The sequence below is a fragment of the Pituophis catenifer genome, unplaced genomic scaffold (assembly GCF_029215685.1).
Source record: "Pituophis catenifer annectens isolate HBS135680 unplaced genomic scaffold, rPitCat1.0.hap2 SCAF_7, whole genome shotgun sequence".
In the NCBI taxonomy this organism is placed as follows: Eukaryota; Metazoa; Chordata; class Lepidosauria; order Squamata; family Colubridae; genus Pituophis; species Pituophis catenifer.
In genome coordinates, this window is record NW_027256887.1 from 90,284,510 (window position 1) to 90,304,054 (window position 19,545).

Sequence of the window (19,545 nt, forward strand, 5' to 3'; positions counted from 1 at the left end):
TGATGACAGGCCACCCAGAGCCTCCCAGACCCCCGTGGCCCTTCCTGCCCCACCAGGCAGGGGAGTCCAGCAGACACAGGAACTGAACTCTGCTGGGTCAAAGGAGAGAGAAGGGTGCCACACAGCTGTGTCTGGCAGACCGCCCCCCCCCCGGCCATTCTCTGGCTCAAGAAGTGCAACTAGTGGGCAAAGAGTGGGCAGAGGGACCTTCCGGCTCCCCCAGACCACCAAAGGCCTCTCTTCCATGGCAGACCACCCCAGGCATGGCTAATCACAAGTGGCAATCACAACATCCTTTCAGAAGCCAGGGTGGAGCCTGCTGGGGAGCAGGGTGACCATTCCCATCCTGCCCCGTCACTTGGCCTGGCCAACCAACACGGGAAGCCCCCCAACCCCCACCCCCACCCCCACTGGGAAATAGTCCAGCGGAGAAAGCCCTTCGGGGCACTTGGCCCCAAGCAACCCCGAAGGGAGGTTTTCACCTGCCATCGCTCTGCCACTGGGCAGCTGGCGGCAGTGTCTCGACCAGCTCGGCTGCCCTCGTGCTCTAACAGTCCCACTCCGCTGAGAAACGAGCCCCCCATGCCTGGATCGCTGGGGGGAAGCGGCTGGTTTGGGAGTCTTTGCTAGGACTTTTCAGGAAAATAACTGCTCCCTTCAGAAATTGTAGCTCTTACTGCATATTTGTGCGCGCACATGTAAAAATGCATAGACTTGAGCCAGCCTGGTGCAAAGGTGCCAGAGTAGGCCTGGGAGGTCCAGCCCCAGAAGCAGGCTGGGGGCCCGGGCAGCACCGCCCTCTCAGCCAGGGAGCTGCAAGCCCCCATTCGCCCTGCAGTCGGGAGCAGATTATGGCCATCGCCTGACATCTGCAGGGAGCCACTTGGACTAAGGACAACGTGCAGCTGAGGAGCTGAACGAATGGCTGGCAGAAGGATTTAATTCTGAAAGTTATTAACAGCCAGCACAACTTGCAGAGGAACGAAACTAATCCCAGACGGTCAAGATCTAGGAAGCCACAAGATCGGCCACCAGCCAGATGTCTTCCTGCGGCCTGAACCAGATTAAGCAGGACTGATCAGGCATCAGCTCCTGTCCCTGACCCTCGTTTGCCCCAGGAGAAAGCCCACCCACTGAGCCCACCTCTCCTGCCTCTCAGCAGAAAGGCTGCCAGCAGCCAGGGGCCCGCAGACCAAATGCTGCTTCCTATCAGACATAGACCTGCCTGATCCCACAACAAGGGGGGGGGCTACAGCTAGGCCAGCAGGAGGGGCTTGGCTTTGCCTTCAGCCCACAAACAGTGGGGGAGCTGCACCACTTCTTCGTTCTGGGTGCAACACATCCCACGAAGGATGCTTGCCACCAGCACGCAAAGTCAGCACCGACAGACAGCTATTCCCAGCATCCTGGGCCCAATTTGGAGCATGGAAATGGGCTGCCCCAATCCTGCCAGAGATGTCCTTTTGGGGGGACAGGGGGGCTGCAAGACAGCCATTTCAGGCTCTGCCTCAGACACACTGGGGTGGGGGGGGGAGAGCCCCAGCTGCCAGCAGACGGCCCAGTTCAAAAGCTGGAACGCTGGCTGGGAAGCTGCCGCTTGCGTTTTTATTTCCGAGATAGACTGATGAATGACCCGAAGTGCTCTCATGCTCAAACAAGGTAACAGGAACAATTTCTTTGGATCATTAAACTGAGATGCTCAGCTTTAAATTTTCATGTTCCCTGCTCTACTACAGAAAACGAACGTGTGTCACTGTTCCCATGGCCTTGTTTGCAACGTGGTTGTAGCCTTTCCGCCTTGCTTGTAGCACAAATACGCAGCGGCATCTCCAGAGCTGGGAGCTGATGGGGAAAGACAGGAGCTGAGGCCAGGTCACAGGAGGCTCCATAGAGCGGCCGGGGTGGAGTGCAAACATGGGGGTGCCACCACAAAGCCTCCCAGACGCCAGGCTAATCTAAGACACCAGAAAGGCAGGAGGGGGCCGTGATGAGCCAAGCTGGGGGTGGGGGACCTCTAAAGCAACCAGAAGGCGCCTGGTCCTCCATCCTCTGAAGGGGGCCAGGCTGCCTCTTTTCCCAGCTGAGGCCTCCAGCCTCTTGGCCCCTTCCCATGCGGCTGCAGCGCTAGGGGAAATCCACACCTCCTCCCATCATCCCCTGCCACCCCTCCCTTATTATTGCTATCTTTGGAAATGTGAGCATTCCCACGTAATGATCTTCTTCGCTAGGAGTCTAAGGCTTAAATAAAATGAAGTGAACAAGTGAGATCTATTCCAGGGAAGTCTGAGAGGCTAAAATGAGTCCTTTGCTGGCCTCTCACCCCAAGGGGCTTCCGAGCAAAGCAGAGGGCCCAGCCCAGGCGCCCCAAACACCGGCTCTGCCCCCCCCCAAATGGTGGAAATAAGCTAAGATCAGCTAAGGAGGTTGAGCAGAACTCCCTCCCCTTGCAATGAGCAAGCCCTGGAGGGGGACCCCCTGGAAGAGGGACCCTCTGAGAGAGCAGAAGGGGAAAGTGGGGCTGCTCCCAGCTGGGTGCATCACCTCCTCCTCAAGGTGCATCCTGTGAGGTGCAAATGGGCCACCAGCAGTTTTAACAGAAAGATGCCTCCAGATCCCAACTTCCCAAATCGAAAAAGGGAAAGCATAATCAAGAAAACAGACAGGGGGAGGTTCTCTCAGTTTCCAGTCTTTGCTTCCAGGCATCAAAATATAATCCATTTTTTAAACATGGGGCAGAGGCTGCCACGAGTTTCATCGTGCCGAGAAACCTCAGCAGAAGTTTCGGGCCCAAATACAATTCCTTCTCTTACCTCCCAAAAGGAGCAAAATATTGGGGCAAGCAGACCCCACTGGAAGACGGCCCCACTCCCAAGGCCACACGCATCTGTCTACAACCATCTTCAATTTCCTCCTCCTCGCCAGGTAAGAAAAGCCATTACTGCAGGCCCCGCCTCCCCCACTCAAGGCCAAAGACAAGTGAGCTAGGAGGATCCCAGGCCAGAGAGAGGTTCTGCCTCCAGTTTCTTGGGGGAGGAGGGAGATTCCAGGTGTTGGTCCTCACCCTTCATGCCCCAGAGCCAGCCTAAGCCCATCTGCCTGCCCCACCATGGGCATGCTGCTGGTCTCCCAAAAGGGCCACCTGACGGGCGCTTGGGCCTTTTCCGTGGCAGCCTCTGCCCCGTGGAAGACCTGGCTTTCCCCCCAGCACTGGGAGATGATTAGATAGTAACCCATCGGAACTGATTTGGCACCAGGTTTTGCCGTTTTTGTGCCATTTTAACTTTTGATTGGGAGACAGCCAGAGTTGATTAGAAGAGAGGCGGCTAGATAAATATTTTAAAGAAATAAACCCTCCTCAGTCCTTCCTACCGACTATAATCCTACCATCATCCCCTGGGGGCATTCCACCCAGGCAGCCGGATGCCCACTAGAGATCGGGACAGTGACTTCATGCCGGGGGGCTCGTTTCTGCCTTTAAACATGCACCGAAGGGTGGGTAGAGGTTGGGGGGTGCTGAACACACCACGCTGGCTGCCTTGCAAGGGAGTAATTTATTCTGTGGCCAAGGAGATCTGCACAAGCCAGGTCCCTCTCTCCACACACTGCCATGACTTCCTACTCCTGCGTGAAATAGCAAACTTGCCCCACTGCGGTCAAAAGCTTTGGACCGCATGAGTTAAGGGGCGCATCAGCCACCTGCCCAGGTCTGCTGAAGCCCACCTGACTCACGAGAGGGAAGTTCTCTCCCCAGTCTCCTCCGCTTCACCCTCAACCCAGCCTCCCCCCTCCCCAGCTCCTGGCTGCTCTCTGCCTCGAGGGACCGGGTGCCTCTCCCCATAAAGCCGGCCAGGCCTGCCAGCCTCCCCAGGCGAGAGAGCAGATCCCAGGGCCCCCACGGCTGGGCCACCGCAGCCCTGGGGGAGTACCAGTCATCTGGGAGACTCCGCGAATCTTAAGGAGGGAGCCACACAGGGGGCTTAATTGCTCAACGGCTGGAAGAGAATCAGAGGCTGCCAAGGCTGTGCCACCCACGGAGCCAAGAGGGGAAGATGCCACTGGACACCCTCAGGGCTCTCCGTGAAATGGGGCGGTTACTGGAGGAGTCTTGGCTCGAGTCCCTCCAACCTGCTAGGCTTTATCCCCGAAAGGAGATCACACGCACAGCTCCTGAAGCCGCCCATCAGGCCTTCCTTCCTTCGGCTCTCTGCTCCCTTCCCAGGTGTCAGCCATAGAGGCTCTTCCCCATGGCCCTGCCAAGAGGGGGCAAGCTGTCCAGAACTCCGCTTTCCAGCCCCTCCCCAGATGTGGCCGTGTGCGTCTACTGGAAGAAGCTCCCGATTTAGAAGCGCCCATAAATATCTTCCTAATCCGCAGGTGGCAGAACAGGGAAGAGACCGCAGCCGTGGCAGCTCAGCAGAGCGCAGGTAACAGAATGGCTTGAACGTAGCAGCCTCCATGGGTGGTCAAAGGTGGCATCTCCTCTGGGCTGCCGGCAGGGTGACCAGCGCAGCCCCCCCCCCCAATCTGAGCAGGAGCCAGCTGCATCTCCTCACATCTCGGGATGCTGAATAAGGCTGCCCCGAGCTGCCACTTCCCCAGCCTGGGGAGACATCTGCCCATCGGTTCTGCCACCTGGCTGCAAGACAGGCCAAGGGATGAGCCGCAGACGGAGCAGCTGGCTGAGAAGCTACTCTGGGAGGCTGCTCCATCCCCACGGCCAGCAGACCATGCCGCTGGAGGGCAATATTCGCCAACGCAGCATCCGCTCAAGGAGCCCTGCTTTGGGGGCAGAAGTCCCAGTGGGTCACCCGGCAAAGGCGATGAGGCACCTGGGGGTCAAGACCCAGTGAGGAGGGCAAAGGGACAGCCAGGCCAACCTGGGGCAGAGGCGCATGCCAGCACCCAGGATCTCCAGCCAGAGACTCTGCTGCCAACTGGCTGCCCCCCACAGAGACCCGCTCGGGCCGCAGCTGCACTCCCAGCACTGTCTGCACATGCTCCAGATGGGAGAGTCGCGGTGTGGGGATTTCTGGATCGGGGCTGCTGCTTCCATGGGTCAGAAGCCTCGTGAGGCAAGAGGGCCCCAAGGATCTTACCAGGCGATCCTCTTTTTTACTGGAAAGCATTCAAAGTGGCTTTGACAGCCCTTCCGCCTGTCGCAGCCCAAAGTCTGGCAGCTTTCATTACCACCGGGGGGGGGGGGGGGGAAGAAACACATCTACATCCAGCCTTTCTATAACTGAACCGGTCCAAACTACAACCAACGACTCCTGTCGCCCCTTTGCCACAGGATGCCAGGCTGGCCGTCCCGCCGCAGCCAGGCCCCTCCTGTCTCGGACTGAAGAGCAGCTCAAGAGCGCCAGCGCTAGAGGCAGCTCCTCCTTCGCCTGCTAAGTGCGCCCAGAAGGAAGAAAAGGAGCAGGCCTGGAAAGGGGCCCTTTCTTCGGAGCCCAAAGCTGAAGCCCTCCCAAGGAACCAGACGCTCCTCCAAGGCCTGCCTGGCTCCAAACAGCCCCCCAACAGCAGCCCCTCCTCCTTGGATAGGCGGAGAGAAGCCTCAGCTTCCAGCCAAGAAAGCGAATGCCAGAGAGGGCAGCAGAACAGAGGCCCAGAGGGAGACCCCAACGGAGACAGAGAGGGGGGCTCAGCTGTTCCTCTCTTAAAAACCAGAATTTTACATTGAGCTGCAGCTGCCAGGCTGATCTCTGTGTGGCAATACCGGTATTAGGATCTTTGACGGGACTGAAGCCCAAACCCAGGTCATCCTGAATCAGCCGGCGCCGTGTCCCCCGTCCTCCCCTCCCCAAAAGCTGTGCCCTACCTGAGGGCCTTCCCCTTCCAGTCTGGGAGGCCGGATGCTGGAGAGGTGGATGGTTTTGTAGTCCCCAGAATTCAGCTTCATCACAATGGCATCTGCATTGAGCACCTGCACCACCTGCGAAAGGAAGGGAGCAGAGACTGAGCCGGGGCATCCTGAGCCACTGAAGCCCCACCATCACCAGCCCTTTCCCAGCACTGCCAAGAAGATCAGGGGATCAGGGGAGGGTCAGCCTCACCACGCTCAGAAAGCTGCGCCCCTTCCCTTGAGAGCCCCCCACCAGGCAAAAGGAGCAGCCATGCTCGGCAGTTCCATCGCCAGCCACCCAGGCCTACCTCAGAGGCAGGCTGACCCCAGAGCAGCTGTGGCAGGGCTGGGCACACGGGAGCTCAGGGACAGGAGAGGCCAGCCATCAGCGTCTTGTGCACCATAAAGGCCTCGGGGTCAGCCTTTGTGGGGGGGAGGGGGGGGGGCCTCAGCTAAAAATGGGCCACACTTACATATTCCCTGCCGAGTGCTCTGGGCATCCCCCCCGCTTCCCTGAACTGCCCCGTATTTTCTTCTAAACGGTCTATGGCTTCTTTTTCAGAAATGCCCCAACTTTCTCACTGAGGCCTGAGGAATTCTGTGGATGAGATCCCACCTGGCACTTTTTGGAAGGACCTGGGGTGCCAGCACACTTAGTGAGCCTTTCCGAATCCCACGTGGTCACCTCCTCTTCTGCCCCCGTCCCCTGCAACCAGGGTGGGAGCCGGGAGAGCCCATCTCTCGGTTCCTCCTTCGGGATGGATCCCACAAAGGAATCCCTGGGCTCTTGCTACCTCGGCCCATTTGCACTCCAACGGATGGCAGGACCACCCCCGGCATCAGATGGAGGGCAGGCCTTGTGCCCCAGCTAAAGATTATCACTGCCTTCAGGCATCGGCAGAGATACGGGAAGACCTCAGGCTCCGTCTCCTCCCCTAAACCAGGGGCCATTGAGGGTAAACCAGGTGAAGGGAGAGCTCAGGAAGAAGCGGCCTCAGAACCAAGCCTGCCATTGTTTGGTATAAATGCCCGTTGCTGGGCTTTTCGGTTGCAGCTGACCAGCAGAAGGCATCCCAGATGGACACTCATGACCCACAACAAGCCTTCTTGAAGCCCATCACAGTCTTGCTACAGAAGCCAAAAAGATTTTACTAATTCGTTCATTCAATTCGTATACTGTTCACCTCATACATATGTGAGACTCTGGGTGACACTGTAGGACCTAGCTAAAAATACGCACCGATGATGGAATATACTTAACTCTCAGCTTCAATTGTTTTTGGCTGAAGGTCTGCTCTACTTCTAAAACTCCCCAGGGACCCTCTGACAACCGTGGGGCTGGAGGAGGAGGAGCGGGGGGGGGGGGTGGCTCCCTCCAGACATAATTGGCCCAACCGAGTAGCACAAGGCAACCAAGAGGTGGAAACCACCCTGCTGACAGCTGCATTAAACTCACCCCCTTTTCCAGAGAGGTTATGGGGGTGGGAGGGAGGGGCAGGAGGAGGATCCAGCCTTATTTGAAAGCTGCGCTTGGAAAGTTGACCTTGGAAATTTTGTTAAGTAAGATACGTGGGTCGGACAAAATAAATGGAATTAAAATTAGGCAGTATGACTACAGATTACAAGCATTCACAGACGACTTGGTTGTTACTTTAACCCAACCATTACAGTCGGCTGTAGGTTTAATGGATATAATTAATCAATATGGACAAGTATCTGGATTTAAAATAAATGCAGGTAAAACGAAGATAATAACTAAAAATATGACTATAAATCAAAAAGATGAATTAGAAATTTCGGCATACTTGAAGGACCATTCAAATGAAAGATATATATCGGAATGGGGAAGATGGATTGACTATATTCAAAACAAATATCGGACTAAAAAGTTTCAAATAGCTTATGAATGAAACCAATATTTTCTTTTTGAATTATGTTTTGTTAGTTGAAAGGAGAGTTAAAGAGCAAGAGGGAGTTTGGAGACTACAGAAAGTTAGCATATTTTAGAATGTATGTTAAATGTTATACCCTGTATTTGCTCTGGGAAGTCCGGGGGTGGGTGGGGTGGAGGAGGGAAGGGGGGGAGGAGGGATGGGAAAAAATTGTTGTAATACTTGTTAAAACTTTTTAATAAAAAAAAAAAAGAAAGCTGCGCGCAAAGTGGAGGCCTTGGGGGGCTCCTTGCAGGCAGGAAGCCCCAGTCGGTCAGCCAAATTTACTGTGAACCAAACTGCCCGCCCCCACTTTTACCTGTTTGATTCATCAGGCTTCTTCTTCCTCTAATCGGTGGGACAGCGCCCCCCCCCTTCCCCAAGGCCTACATTCCCTCCTCTTGATTTCTCCCCCCACAGAGAACTGTCTTTTCTCAAGGTCAGATTGACTGAGAACAGCCAAGGCTTTTCTTCCCCACCAAGGGGGTTTAACACCTTCACTTTTGGCCAGGTGGCGCATTGGCTGCTGGCAGAGGCCCCCAAGCACAGGAAAGCACCTTCCCAGGCATCTAGAGGCAGCTGGAAAAGGGCTCCGGAGGGAGAGGCCCAATGGGGACCAAGGTGACTATGCCACCTTCCTTCTGCCCCCCCCACCCACCCCCCAGCCAGGAGTGCCCAAGCAGAAGCCCCAGAGTCTTCGAGGGGAAGACGGTGCTGAGCTCTGGAAGGGTCCCTGGACAGCAGAGCAGGGGGGCCAAGGGGCTTTCCAGGAAGTCCAGCCACGCTGCCTCTTAGCCCTGACAGACACAGCAATGGCGCCACCTGGTGGCCATTTCCAAGCTCCACAGTACCAGATTTTCCCGACAGGGCTGCAACACCCCTAGTGTGTGGGGCATAAGCCAAGCTGCCCCACACGTCTATCGAACAGGGATCTGCAAGCCAGGAGAGGCTTCCCACAGAAGCAGTTCTGGGCTGCCTGGCCCCACTGCTTCCTCAGGCAGCCTTGGGTTCCTGGGCAGGGCACCCAAGTACTCAAAGCCGCCTGAGAAAGCAGGGGGGCCAGGCAGCCTCAGGGGCGAGAGCATTGCCCGGGTGGGGGCCCGTCCTGCTTGCTGCCTTTGCCTGTTTTCAGCTAAAGCAAGCTACGGACCGGATCGGCCCTGCTACTGGAGTCTCAAAAGCCCTCCCCTTCAGCCCCCAGGGCCCAATTCCAGGGAGCAGCCCAGTCCACCAGTCGAGAGCAGCAGGCAGCCCAGGCGATTGGTCCCAGAGCTCTTCAGGAAGGCCTCACCTACCTTGGCCTGAAATTGCTTCTCCTTCTGGTCCAGGTTGGCTGTGGGCGCCACGTAGTCCCTCCAAATCCTCAGCTTGTGTTCTTTGGCGTACCTGGGCCGACAGGGACAGGGCAGGAGGTTTGACTGGGGAGCCGCTGCCCAGCTCCAGGGCTCATCCAGCTAACCCGGCTGCCCTGACTGGCAGAGGAAGAGCTGAGCATTTATGCAGGTGGGTTCTAACCACCTTTGGCACACGGCCGAACGGGGGCCATGGGAAGCGCACTGCACATCACCCGCAGCAGCGCATCACACATTCACACCTTCCCCCTCCCCAGGGTGTGCTGCCTAAAAAGTCCCAGAGCCAAAGTGTCCGTCGTCCTCCTGTTCCCCCTGGAGGTGCTATCTGAACCCCCAGCAGCGCCTGGAGTCCAAACTAGGTGCCACGTGGTCACTCCCAAGTTCAAAAACCTCTGTTACAACTGGTTGAAAGTGTTGCAGCAGACACAAAAGCATTTCTAACCCAAACAATTTTGCGTACATCCGCGAGAGACCCCAACACTTCTGCCAAAGCAGCAGAGCAACCACAGCAGGTTCTGTGCATTTAACAGCTTCCCCCTGAAAGAGCCAGGGATGCAGAAGGGAAGCCAGATCAGGCAAGCAGCAGCTTAAGGCAGGGCCTGATCACAACCCACGTGCCTGGGCAGAAGGGCAGGCAGCCCAGGGGTGCCACCACAGACCCTCCCTGCCTCCAATTTCAGCCCCAAAGCTGCTTTGCTGCTCTGGAGCTTGCTCAGAGGCCGCCAAGGAGGAGCTGAGCGCAGCCGCCCCTTCAGAAGAGCCCCAGGCAGGACAGCCTGTATTACCGTTCCGCAGCCCGCAGCTTCTCTGCCCCCCGGGTATAGACAGCCATGGACCAGTCAACGCAGCGCGCAAAGCCTTCCTTCAGCAGCAGCTCCGTGATGTTTCCGTTCTGGGTGGGAGAAGACGGCCGTCAGCAACACACGGCAATCACTCCCTCTCCCCCATTCCCAAGGCAGCCCCAGCTGCCAGACTGGGACTGCCTCCCCCAGCCCCCTGCAGGCAGAAAGCCCTTCTCTGGCTGCCCCCCACAGAATAGGGCCGGTCCAGTCCGAGGGAGGGAAAAGGGGCAACGAGGTGGGAACCAGGGGAGGACCTGCCCCGGCTGCTTCCGGGCCCAGACGCAGCCTCGAGCTCAGTGGGCTCCTGGGTGGGAGTCCATGGCAGAGGGGCTGCCCATCAGAGTAACCACCCCTCCCGTTTTTATCCCAAGGACCCAAGAGAACTCTGGATGCCAACTGTCAAGCGGTGCCATTTGAGGACGCCGTGCCTTCTCTGCCATGGCATCTGCCCATTCGAAGATCAAAGCGCCCCGACCCTCCAGCCTTGGGAGCAGCGCTACAGGCCCTGGTTTTTTTTTTAACCATGCTCTGCATCTGGCTGGCTGGCTTTTAACCTGTATGCTACCCATTATGAGACATTATGGGCTGGGCACCTTCATAATATGACCAACAAATAAACAAAGTCACTCTTCTGCTCAGGATCCCCTCCTCACTCCAGTCCCTTTCCTCAGCATGAAATCTTTGAATCTCTTGGTGGCCCAAGGACGCTAGAGATCACAGAGACACCACCACCCTGTCACCAGCACCCCCTGCCCCCACTTGCCGGGTGCAGGATAGTGCCCAGGATGTTCTGGTTATGGCAGCTCTCAAGGACAATCTGCACATCTCTCTGCAGTAGCCGCGACTCTGTGAAAAACTTGGCTTCTGCTGCAAAGGGCTCAGGGGTCTCCGTGCCATCTGCTTCCCGCTTGAACGTGGGGCACTGGAAGGAGAGAGCCAGTCAGGGCAGGGCCCCATGGCAGGGAAGGGAGGGGAACCCACAACGGCCTATGCCACAAGGTTGATGCCAAGCATGTGTTACACTCACTCACTCACTCACACGCACACACTCAAGGCTACACTCCATCCCCCTCTCCACCCGGGACAGAGGGGGCTATCTGGAAGAGAATGCCCCACTAGCCTCCATTACGGTGGTGGGAAATTCTAGCCTTTGGCCTCCTAACTGCACGGAGGCTGCATTGTGGCCGGAAGAAGGGAGCTCCGCTTAACAGGGGTCCAGCGATGTCCAACCTCACCCAGCCCTCCTAACTCCACGCCCAGAAGGAAGGAAGCAGCAGCCTGTAGCAAACTCAACCAGGTCTTGGGGGGCTAGTGGGCAGTTCAGTACACAGGTGAGCTGCATGTGGGGCAGCAGTCCTTGATACCATTGGCCAAGGTGCCCTTTTGGGTCAGCTCTGGGGATCGGGGCTGGGTGGGGCACTCCTGCAGCGGTTTGGCTCCGTTCTCCAAGGCTGGTACCAACTGGTGTGGGCAAGGAATGAGGTGCAGCCCTTAGCTGTCCTTTTGTGGCCTTCCACAGGGCCCGTGCTCTCTCGGCTCCTTTTCAACATCCACATGAAGCCCTGACGGATCCAGTTCAAGGTGTTGGGTTATCTCACTGAAACCCCTTCATGGCCAGGCTGAGGAACCATCTGGCCCTGACCCAACCCGTTCCAGCAGAAAGGGCCTGCTGCAGGGCCCCTCAGCCAAGGAATCCCACCTTTTCTGCTATGGGCACACACGTTTAATACATGCATAAACAAACATGCATACATGCAGCCAAGCTGGAACAGACACCAGGATAAACCGGGGGTTCAGATGGTCTCCTTACATGACATAAAACCTGGCAAGCCAGAGTGGACAGGAGAAGTCCTGTCTCTCAGGGCTCCAGAGCCAATAATGGGGACCCCCCCCCCTCCAGGATGAGAAACGGTTCGGAGAGAGAGGCTCAGAAGAGGTCACAGGAAGCTCTTCTCTGGGCTGGGATTTGTTCCAGCAGATTTGGTAGTGGCCAGTAACGGGGATGCCTTTAAAGGAGGACTAGCTCTCTTCTCTCCTGGCCGGGGGGGAGGGGGGTGGTGTTTGCAGCACTGTGGCACCTCCTGTCAGACCACCAGAGGCTGGACTCGAGGGGGCCGCGTCTCTTCTTCCAATGACCCCTGGGAGTGGCTGACCTTGATGCCGGACAACATGACAGTGACCAGGTAGTATTCTGGCAGGAGCAAGGCCCGGACGACACTCCCATCCCGGACGTGTTCGATGATGGCTGCAGAGAAAGACCACTCAGCACCTGGTCCAGCTCCTCCCTGCCCCCAAGACGAACACCCCCCAAACCAGCCCCCCCCACCTGCAAAAGAGGGCTCACCGTTCACTGGCTTCTGGTGCATGGAGTCCACAAAGTGCCGGGGGTTCTCAATGGTGTACTTGAGGTCTCGGAGCGTGTGTGAGCCTGTCCCTTCGCTCCACATCCCCTTCTTGGCAGTCTTGGCCTGCTCCTCCAGCTCAGCCAGTCTGCTCTGCTCAGGACTAGGAGGAAGAGGAAAGTCCTCCGTGAAGTGGGGGCAGAAGACCCCACCAAGTCTGGCCTGGGCAGCCCCACTCCCCGCCCTCCTCTCCTTCCTCTCCGCAGACTAGCGACGTTCCCAAGGAGCCTCCCTGGGTGCGCTGCCTGAAGGCCCTCCCTTCCTACGCAGCAGCTATGATGAAGTCCCCAGTGTCCCGATTCCCCCCAACTCTTCTCCTGCTCCTGTCCCACAGCCTTTGGGGCCTGGAGTCCCAAGAGAAGGGAGGTGCTGTGGAATTACACCTTGGGTTTCAGCTTGTCCTCCACACAAAAAGACACACATTTTGCACCCTGGAAGCAACAGGGGTCATCATGACTGAATGGACATGCAGATTTTGTGCCTAGACCAGAGATGGGACAGGACCCTGGAGCCAGTCTGGATGATCCTGGGAACTCCTGACTGGATTTGCACCCGGGATGCTCAGAGGCTCACCAGCCGCCTCCTTGGGGTGGAGACCTTCCCCACCGGAAGCCCCATTTCCTTCCAGCCACTGGGAAGACCCACCCTGGATTGTGGCTCTCCTCCTTGAAAGCAGCGGCTGCTGCCGCTTCCCAAGTGCCCCCACTTCCACAGTACCTACAGCCTGCTAGCCCACCAGGGACCCCAAGACTCTCTCAACTGGGGGGGGGGGCAGAAGCAGCCAGCCAGCTATTGCGCCACAGACCCCCGTCCATGTGAAGAGGGTTGTCGTTCCTTTGGAGAACCACAGCTGCTCCTACTCCAGCCTGTCTCCATTTGTATGTTGGCCTCGTACCCACCTCAGAGTGGCCTTCAGGGGGCTGCAGCAGGTCACTATGGGCCCCTGTTGTAATGGCAGGGGGAGATGGGATGCGAACCACACTTCTGCCATGGGCCCCCCTCCTTCTCTGACCATTCCGGGGCAGCAGCTGCTGCGATCCATCCAGAACATGGGGGCAAATCACCTATAGACAGTCCTGCCTTCTCAGGGGGTGTTCCCCCTCGAGGGCCCGCGCTGCCTTGTGACCTTCCAGGCTTTGGGTTCCTCTGACCCTTTTGTGGATCAGCAGCCCAATGGAGGGCAGGTAGTGCTGACAGTCCAGCTGCCCAGAGCCCTGATTCGCCCAGCACCCCTCAGCTGGCTCTGGCATTCCTGGCACCCAGCCTGACAGGAGGCCCCTTTTCTTAGGGGACCCTGTGTGGGGCAGCTGCCCTAGAGGTGTCCTTCTGGAACTGCAGGGACAGCCACATAGGGCCGGATTCTTCCTTTACTGGGCAGCAAAGTAGCAAGACCCTGCCCCCCAACACCAGAGGCTCTGGTCAGACTTACTTATTGGCTCGGATCCCTTCCCGGCGACAGGCCAGCCCCTCGGCCACCAGGGATTCAGCAATGTTCTCCCCAGCTGTGTCTGCAATCAAGAGAGTGGCGTTAAGGAAACAGAGGGGACCCAGGAGTCAAGCCACACCGGAAGCTCCCATCAGCGCCACCAAAGCTTGGCTAGCACCCACCACCAGGCGTCCCAGAGGGCACCTGGCCTGAGGGAAACCGATGCCCGAGTCACCTCAGGCCGCATTTGCCGATTGGGGGGGGGGGGGAGCTGCTTTTGCTGAGCCCTCCGGAGTGGCTGAAGCCACAGGCCCTCCCTGCCGCCCTCTCAGCCACTAGAGTCTGGCAGGCAGATGGAGCCCCCTCTTGAGCTTGGCTTGGCTGCCCCTCAGACGCTCAATGCCCAGTGCTTGAAGGATCAACTATCAATTGACTGATCTAGGGCTCTGGGGGATGCACAAGAGTTAACCAGACCAGAAATAAAACAAAATTAAATTAATAATTTTTAAAAGCCCTTTTAAAAAAAAGGCATTCGTGTTCCTCGGGACAGGAGGAGGGGGCCATCCAGGGGATCATATATTCTTGACCTAAGGGCCACCCTAGAGGTTGTCTCCAATGCCTTATACGGTCTGCGGGGATACCCAAACCAAATAGGCAGGACTGGCTGGGACAAGACGGTGCCCGGTGGGCTCCACAAGAAACAACCCACGCTCCCAGCACAGCAACCGCAGGACTGCTCCACCACAAGTGAGGCCATCGCATCCTCCTGGCTCATTGGAGCCTCCAGGCCACCTCCCACAGAGCAGGCTAACCACACCCCGATCCGGTTGAGGCACGGCTGGCTGAGGACCCCCAGCTCCCACCTCTTTTTAGCAGGAGCGACGAGAGCGGAAGTAGCAAGCCGAATAATCCCTGGGGAGAGCACGTTCCTGCCCAGTACAAATACTGAGGTCTGGGCCACTGGTTGCCGTGGGGTTTACCGACAGGGAGCAAGCGGCTTTCCCCTGTGCTGGCTGCAACAGCCTCTAGAGCCTGGCTCAGCCCAAGGGAGGAACGCCATCAGACCGGGACGGCCCTCAACCCCCGACTGGAGGATGACCTCACCCAATGCTTTCCTAATCCTGCTGCTCTAGGATTAGTGGCTAGACCTGTCCAGTCCCCAGGAGCCCCGGCAAAAAGGCAACCCCACCCCAAACCCTGGCAAGCAATCCAAGCCACAGAAGGGCTAGCCCAAGTAGAGAAGGCCTCTCACCTTTGCCCAGGTACACCATGCCGTACTCCCGCCGGGGAGAAGTCTTGTACTCCACGGAGAAGCAAACATCTTTGCCAATCAGCTTCTTCCTCAGAAACTCACGAGCCGGAAACGCCCAAGGCTGGCAAAGCAAGAAGTTAGCCAGAGTGGCCCAGGCAAAGCTGACTCTCCCTCCTGGTCCTCACCACACCCCAGTGAGCAATCTCCCACTCTCACGCCCAGATCCCCCTCCTCCTGCTCCATTGCCCATGACAATGGCCTCCTCAGAAAGCCTCCCTCAGCCCCAACACCAGAGCAGGCGAGCCTGGGTGAGGGTGGCAAGGTTCACCCTCTCAGAGACCTGCCCCCTTCACAGGTTCTGGGTCTCTCACCCAGTGCAATATGGGAGGGGGCTCTACACCCAACCCAGGCTTCTGTTTGTTAAGGACTGCCCGGCTGTTGGTGGGCAAGGGGGGCCCTAGGGGCAGCAGATGGTCCAAGCTCCTGTCCTCTGGGGGGGGCACATCCCCAGCACCCACGGGATTGTTCTGGGCACTTGCTGGCCCACTGCATAAATCTCCAGATTTACCATCCAGGGCTTCTGCTCAGTCCATGAAACAGAGACCATGCTCATTTCCTAACAAGACTAATTTTCTACACTTCTCAGCATCAGCGTGCCTACATCATACTTATTACAAAAACCCATAAGCGGCTCCACCCCCTGCCCAATCCTAACCTCACCCCAATTCCATGTGTTTTTGAAAGGAAAACTCACCCAGCAGCTTAGAATAAAAAGCAACGAAGAGATGGCTTCTCTGGCACCCGAGCAAAAGCCACCCCTTCCCCAAGGAGCCCAGGGCACAGAAGCCTGCCAGAGTGGCCAGGGGGGGCTGCCTGGAGTTTCCCACCAAGGCTCAGCCAGAAACAGCTTTGACGGCAGGAGCCTCGGGGGCAGCAGCAGCCACAGCAACCCCTGAAAGACACCCAGCCAGGTAAGGACCTGGAACTGCGGGGCTCAGAAAGCATGCCAAGTGGGGAAGAAACATCCTTTGGCTCCCAGGACAGGGCAGCTGGCCATGACTGATGGTGACCCACACTGGAAGCTACCAAGGACTACCTGGGGGGGGGAGACACAGCAGCTTAGGTGCTGGCATCTGAAGCCTAGGGATCGGGACCCTACCTCATCAGGAGTATCCTTGCCATCGGGCTGCCCTGCAGCTGCTCGGCGTGCCAGAGTCCCAGCACGGATGTTGCTGAGATTGATCTGTCTCTCAGGAGGCGGGCCTCCCCGGGGCTGGCCCCGGACAATGATGGCACAGCCGGAAAGGACCTGGCGAGGAAAGAAGACAGGCAGGCATTAGGAAGGGCAGGTAAGACCCACCCCACAGCCCCCACTTACACAGGAAGCACCCAGAGAAATCTCTCCCACAAGCCACTGCAAAACAGCGGGGGGGGGGGAATGCTCCCCATCCCACCCAGCCCTCTGGGAAAGCTGCCTTTCAGAAAGGAGCCGGCTTTCCGGGGCGTCTGCACAACGTTGCTCCGGGTCAGATCCAGATCCTTAGACGGAGCCATTTGACACCACCTCCTTTCTGCCCTGGGTTCAAGGCCACCAGCACCCCACCCCCAATAGCACCCATCGGCTACCAGCCGTCTACCTGCCGCTCTGCCAATCCTGGCAGAGCCAGCCCCCCCCTCCCCGCCGGCAGAGCCAAAGGGCACTAAAGGGCACCCTGCAGGCTTTCCGTGCCAGCCCAGCCCTGCCCACTGAGCAGCCCATGTGGCTGAAACCTGCCCCGGAGGAGCCAGCAGGACGTTCAGCGCTGAGGCAAAGACGCTCCGTGGGGAAACATTCCCGGGGAGTTCTCCGTCCCCGTCCTCCGCTCTCCCCCGCCCGCGACCCCTGCCTGCCGCGCAGCCTTTGCCAGGGGGAAGCCCGGAGCAGGCAGGACACCGGCACGCCCGGCGCAGCCCACCGGGGGGAAGAGGAGAAGCGGCCGCCAGAGCCCCAGGAGCCCCCTCCCGCCCGGACTCCTGGCGGGCGGGCTGGCTGGCTGGCGGGCGGCGGCGGCTGATTCAATCCGGGGTCGGGCAGCTCGTCCTCCCGGCGGCACCGAGAGCGAAGCGCCCGGCGAGACCCGCGCAGGGACCGAGCCGTCGGCTGCTTCCCCCGCCGGCGCTCTGCACGCGCTCAGGAGCCGCCTTTACCATCTTGACGATGCCGCGCTGGAGGGCGGGCGCCTGGGCGGAGCCGGCTGCAGAGGCGGAGGCGGCGGCGGCGGGTCCGGCGGAGGAAGCCATGACGCCGGGGGTCGCGCTGGAGGTCTCCGCGGGAGGAAGCGGGAGCCGAGGCGGCGGCGGCGGCGTCCGAGGAGCGGAGGGAGGGAGGGGGCGGAGCAGCGGCTGGGTATTTAGCTGGGCCCGCCCCCCGGCGCACGCGCAGCACACCCAGCGGGCCCGCCCCCTCTCGCGGGAAAGCCAATCGGCCGGCGCGATCCGGCGCCCTACCCCACGGGCGCCCGGCCAACCAATCGGCACGCCTGGAGACGGCCAGCGAGGGAACGGAGCGTGTTCAAACCGAAGCGTCGCGGCAGCGGAGGCAGGACTTCCGGGTCACTCTGCCAGAAGGACACGTAGGCAGAGAGCAGCACGCGCGGCGGGCCACGTGGGAGGTGCGCGTGCGCCAAAGCCGGCCCGAGGAGGGAGGGAGGGGAAGTCCTGGCGGTGCACGTGGCCAGCCCGGGGGGCGGGGTGTTTCTCTCGCTTCCCTTTCGGCCGCCGAGGCGGGGGCTCCTCTCGGGGCGCGGCGAGGAGGGCGTGCGTGTCGACCCCCGCCCCGGCTGCCCCTTCCCGGGCCTCGTTGGCGGCTCTGCCCGCCCTTGGCTGGTTGTGCCGCCTCCTGCTTTTGTGTCACTGCGAGGGATCCTCGGAGGACCCCAAATCCCATCCGTGATGGATCCCCCTACTGTCGCCGCGGGAGGGGCGGTTGCATTGCTTTTATAGCTGTAATGGGGGGGGGGTACTTTTTGTAAACCGCCCAGAGTCACCGAGAGTTCAGTATAAATGCAAATTTCCTAAATAAATACTCCAGATCGTACCAATTGTAGCTACCGATACGCATTTCAAACTAGTTATTAAGTCTCCACTACTATTTATCTTCTCATCGTTCCCATCACCCATCTCCTCCCACTTATGACTGTATGACCGTAACTGTGTTGCTGGTATCCTTAAGATTTATATTGACTGTTTCCTAATATGATTTGATTGCTTATTTGTTCCCTATGACTATCATTAAGTGTTGTACCTTATGATTCTTGACGAACGTATCTTCTCTTTTATGTACGCCGAAAGCTTATGCACCAAAGACAAATTCCTTGTGTGTCCAATCACACTTGGCCAATAAACTTATTCTATTCTATTCTATTCTATTCTATTCTATTCTATTCTATTCTATTCTATTCTATTATTCTATTCATTCACCCCTTGCGAGCTTCTCCTGTGTTGTTGCCGTGGCTGCTGCCCCTGTGACGCCCAGAAAAAGGAGATGGCTAAATAAATCATTGGGGAGGGAAGGCAAGGAAGGTCTTCGGGGTCCCATATTGCTCCTCAACCCTCACCCGCCGCCGGTTTCCGAACCAGAGGGCAGCTCAAGGTGTCGCCTTTGACCTTGAAAGCCCTGAACGGCACAACTCCAGGCTAGCCGATGAACCGCCTGGTCCCGCTAGGACGGGGGGCGTCCTACTCCCGCGGATCCCGTCTTCCAAAGAAGTCCGAGTGTGGGGATCCTCTCTTGGGAACATCCTGTCCGGGAGGGGGTGGTGGCTTTGCTCTGCCGGTTGGCCTGGGGACCGAATTGGGGCGGGGGGGGTATTCCACCCTGGAGGTGGCTGCTGAATTGACAGGAGACTCCCCCTCCCCCTCTTGCTCTCTGTTCCACCCACCCATCTTTTTGTCCTCTTATTGATATTTGCTTGCTTTCTCATTGTTTATTCTATTATTTTACTTATGTTTTTGTCTTTTAATTTATTCCTTTATTGTTGTAAGCCATATAGAGTAGCCCTACCTTGAAATAGGCACAAATAAATTTAAGGAATAAATGAACCTCTTGGCTGAAGTGACTTCTCTTGTATAGAGACATGCTGAGTTCAAAGGCTCTTCCCCAGTTCTTGAGCCAATGCAAACTGGGACCAGGATTGCTACAACAGGCAGTCCATCCCCCTAAAGCAGTCTAGGACCGCAGTTTGGGACCGGCCTGATGGTCTTGTTCCCAACAGCAAATCTCTCTAGCCCAAGTTGACATGTGAAATCCTGGGTGCTCTCTGAACTTCAGGGCATTTCCCTACCAACTAGGTAACATCATCAGTGTCCTGCAAGCCACTAGCAGCATCGAGGGGCACCACCTGCCCCTCCTTTCAAATGCCACCAGCCTGCAGAAACTTCTTCAAGGGGGGGGAGAGGAGGGACTGGTGCATGGAGTGAGTTTAGCCTACTTTTCACTGGAGCCTGATTATTGGCT

The 19,545-nt window shown here is 57.9% G+C and overlaps 1 protein-coding gene across 1 annotated transcript in view; it reads right to left on the minus strand.

The window, feature by feature from the left end:
• The window catches only part of SND1 (staphylococcal nuclease and tudor domain containing 1), a 98,065-nt gene extending 80,679 nt beyond the window's left edge, over positions 1-17,386 (minus strand). Inside the window, exons 1-10 of the mRNA XM_070946822.1 lie at positions 17,238-17,386; positions 16,210-16,359; positions 15,051-15,171; positions 13,802-13,880; positions 12,315-12,475; positions 12,124-12,215; positions 10,734-10,892; positions 9,914-10,020; positions 9,072-9,162; positions 5,822-5,935 (exon numbers count right to left, since the gene is read on the minus strand). Coding sequence (XP_070802923.1) covers positions 5,822-5,935; positions 9,072-9,162; positions 9,914-10,020; positions 10,734-10,892; positions 12,124-12,215; positions 12,315-12,475; positions 13,802-13,880; positions 15,051-15,171; positions 16,210-16,359; positions 17,238-17,330 — 1,167 coding nt within the window. The 5' untranslated portion in view covers positions 17,331-17,386. The remainder of the gene's footprint in view (positions 1-5,821; positions 5,936-9,071; positions 9,163-9,913; positions 10,021-10,733; positions 10,893-12,123; positions 12,216-12,314; positions 12,476-13,801; positions 13,881-15,050; positions 15,172-16,209; positions 16,360-17,237) is intronic.
• Between the last annotated feature and the right edge of the window lie 2,159 nt (positions 17,387-19,545).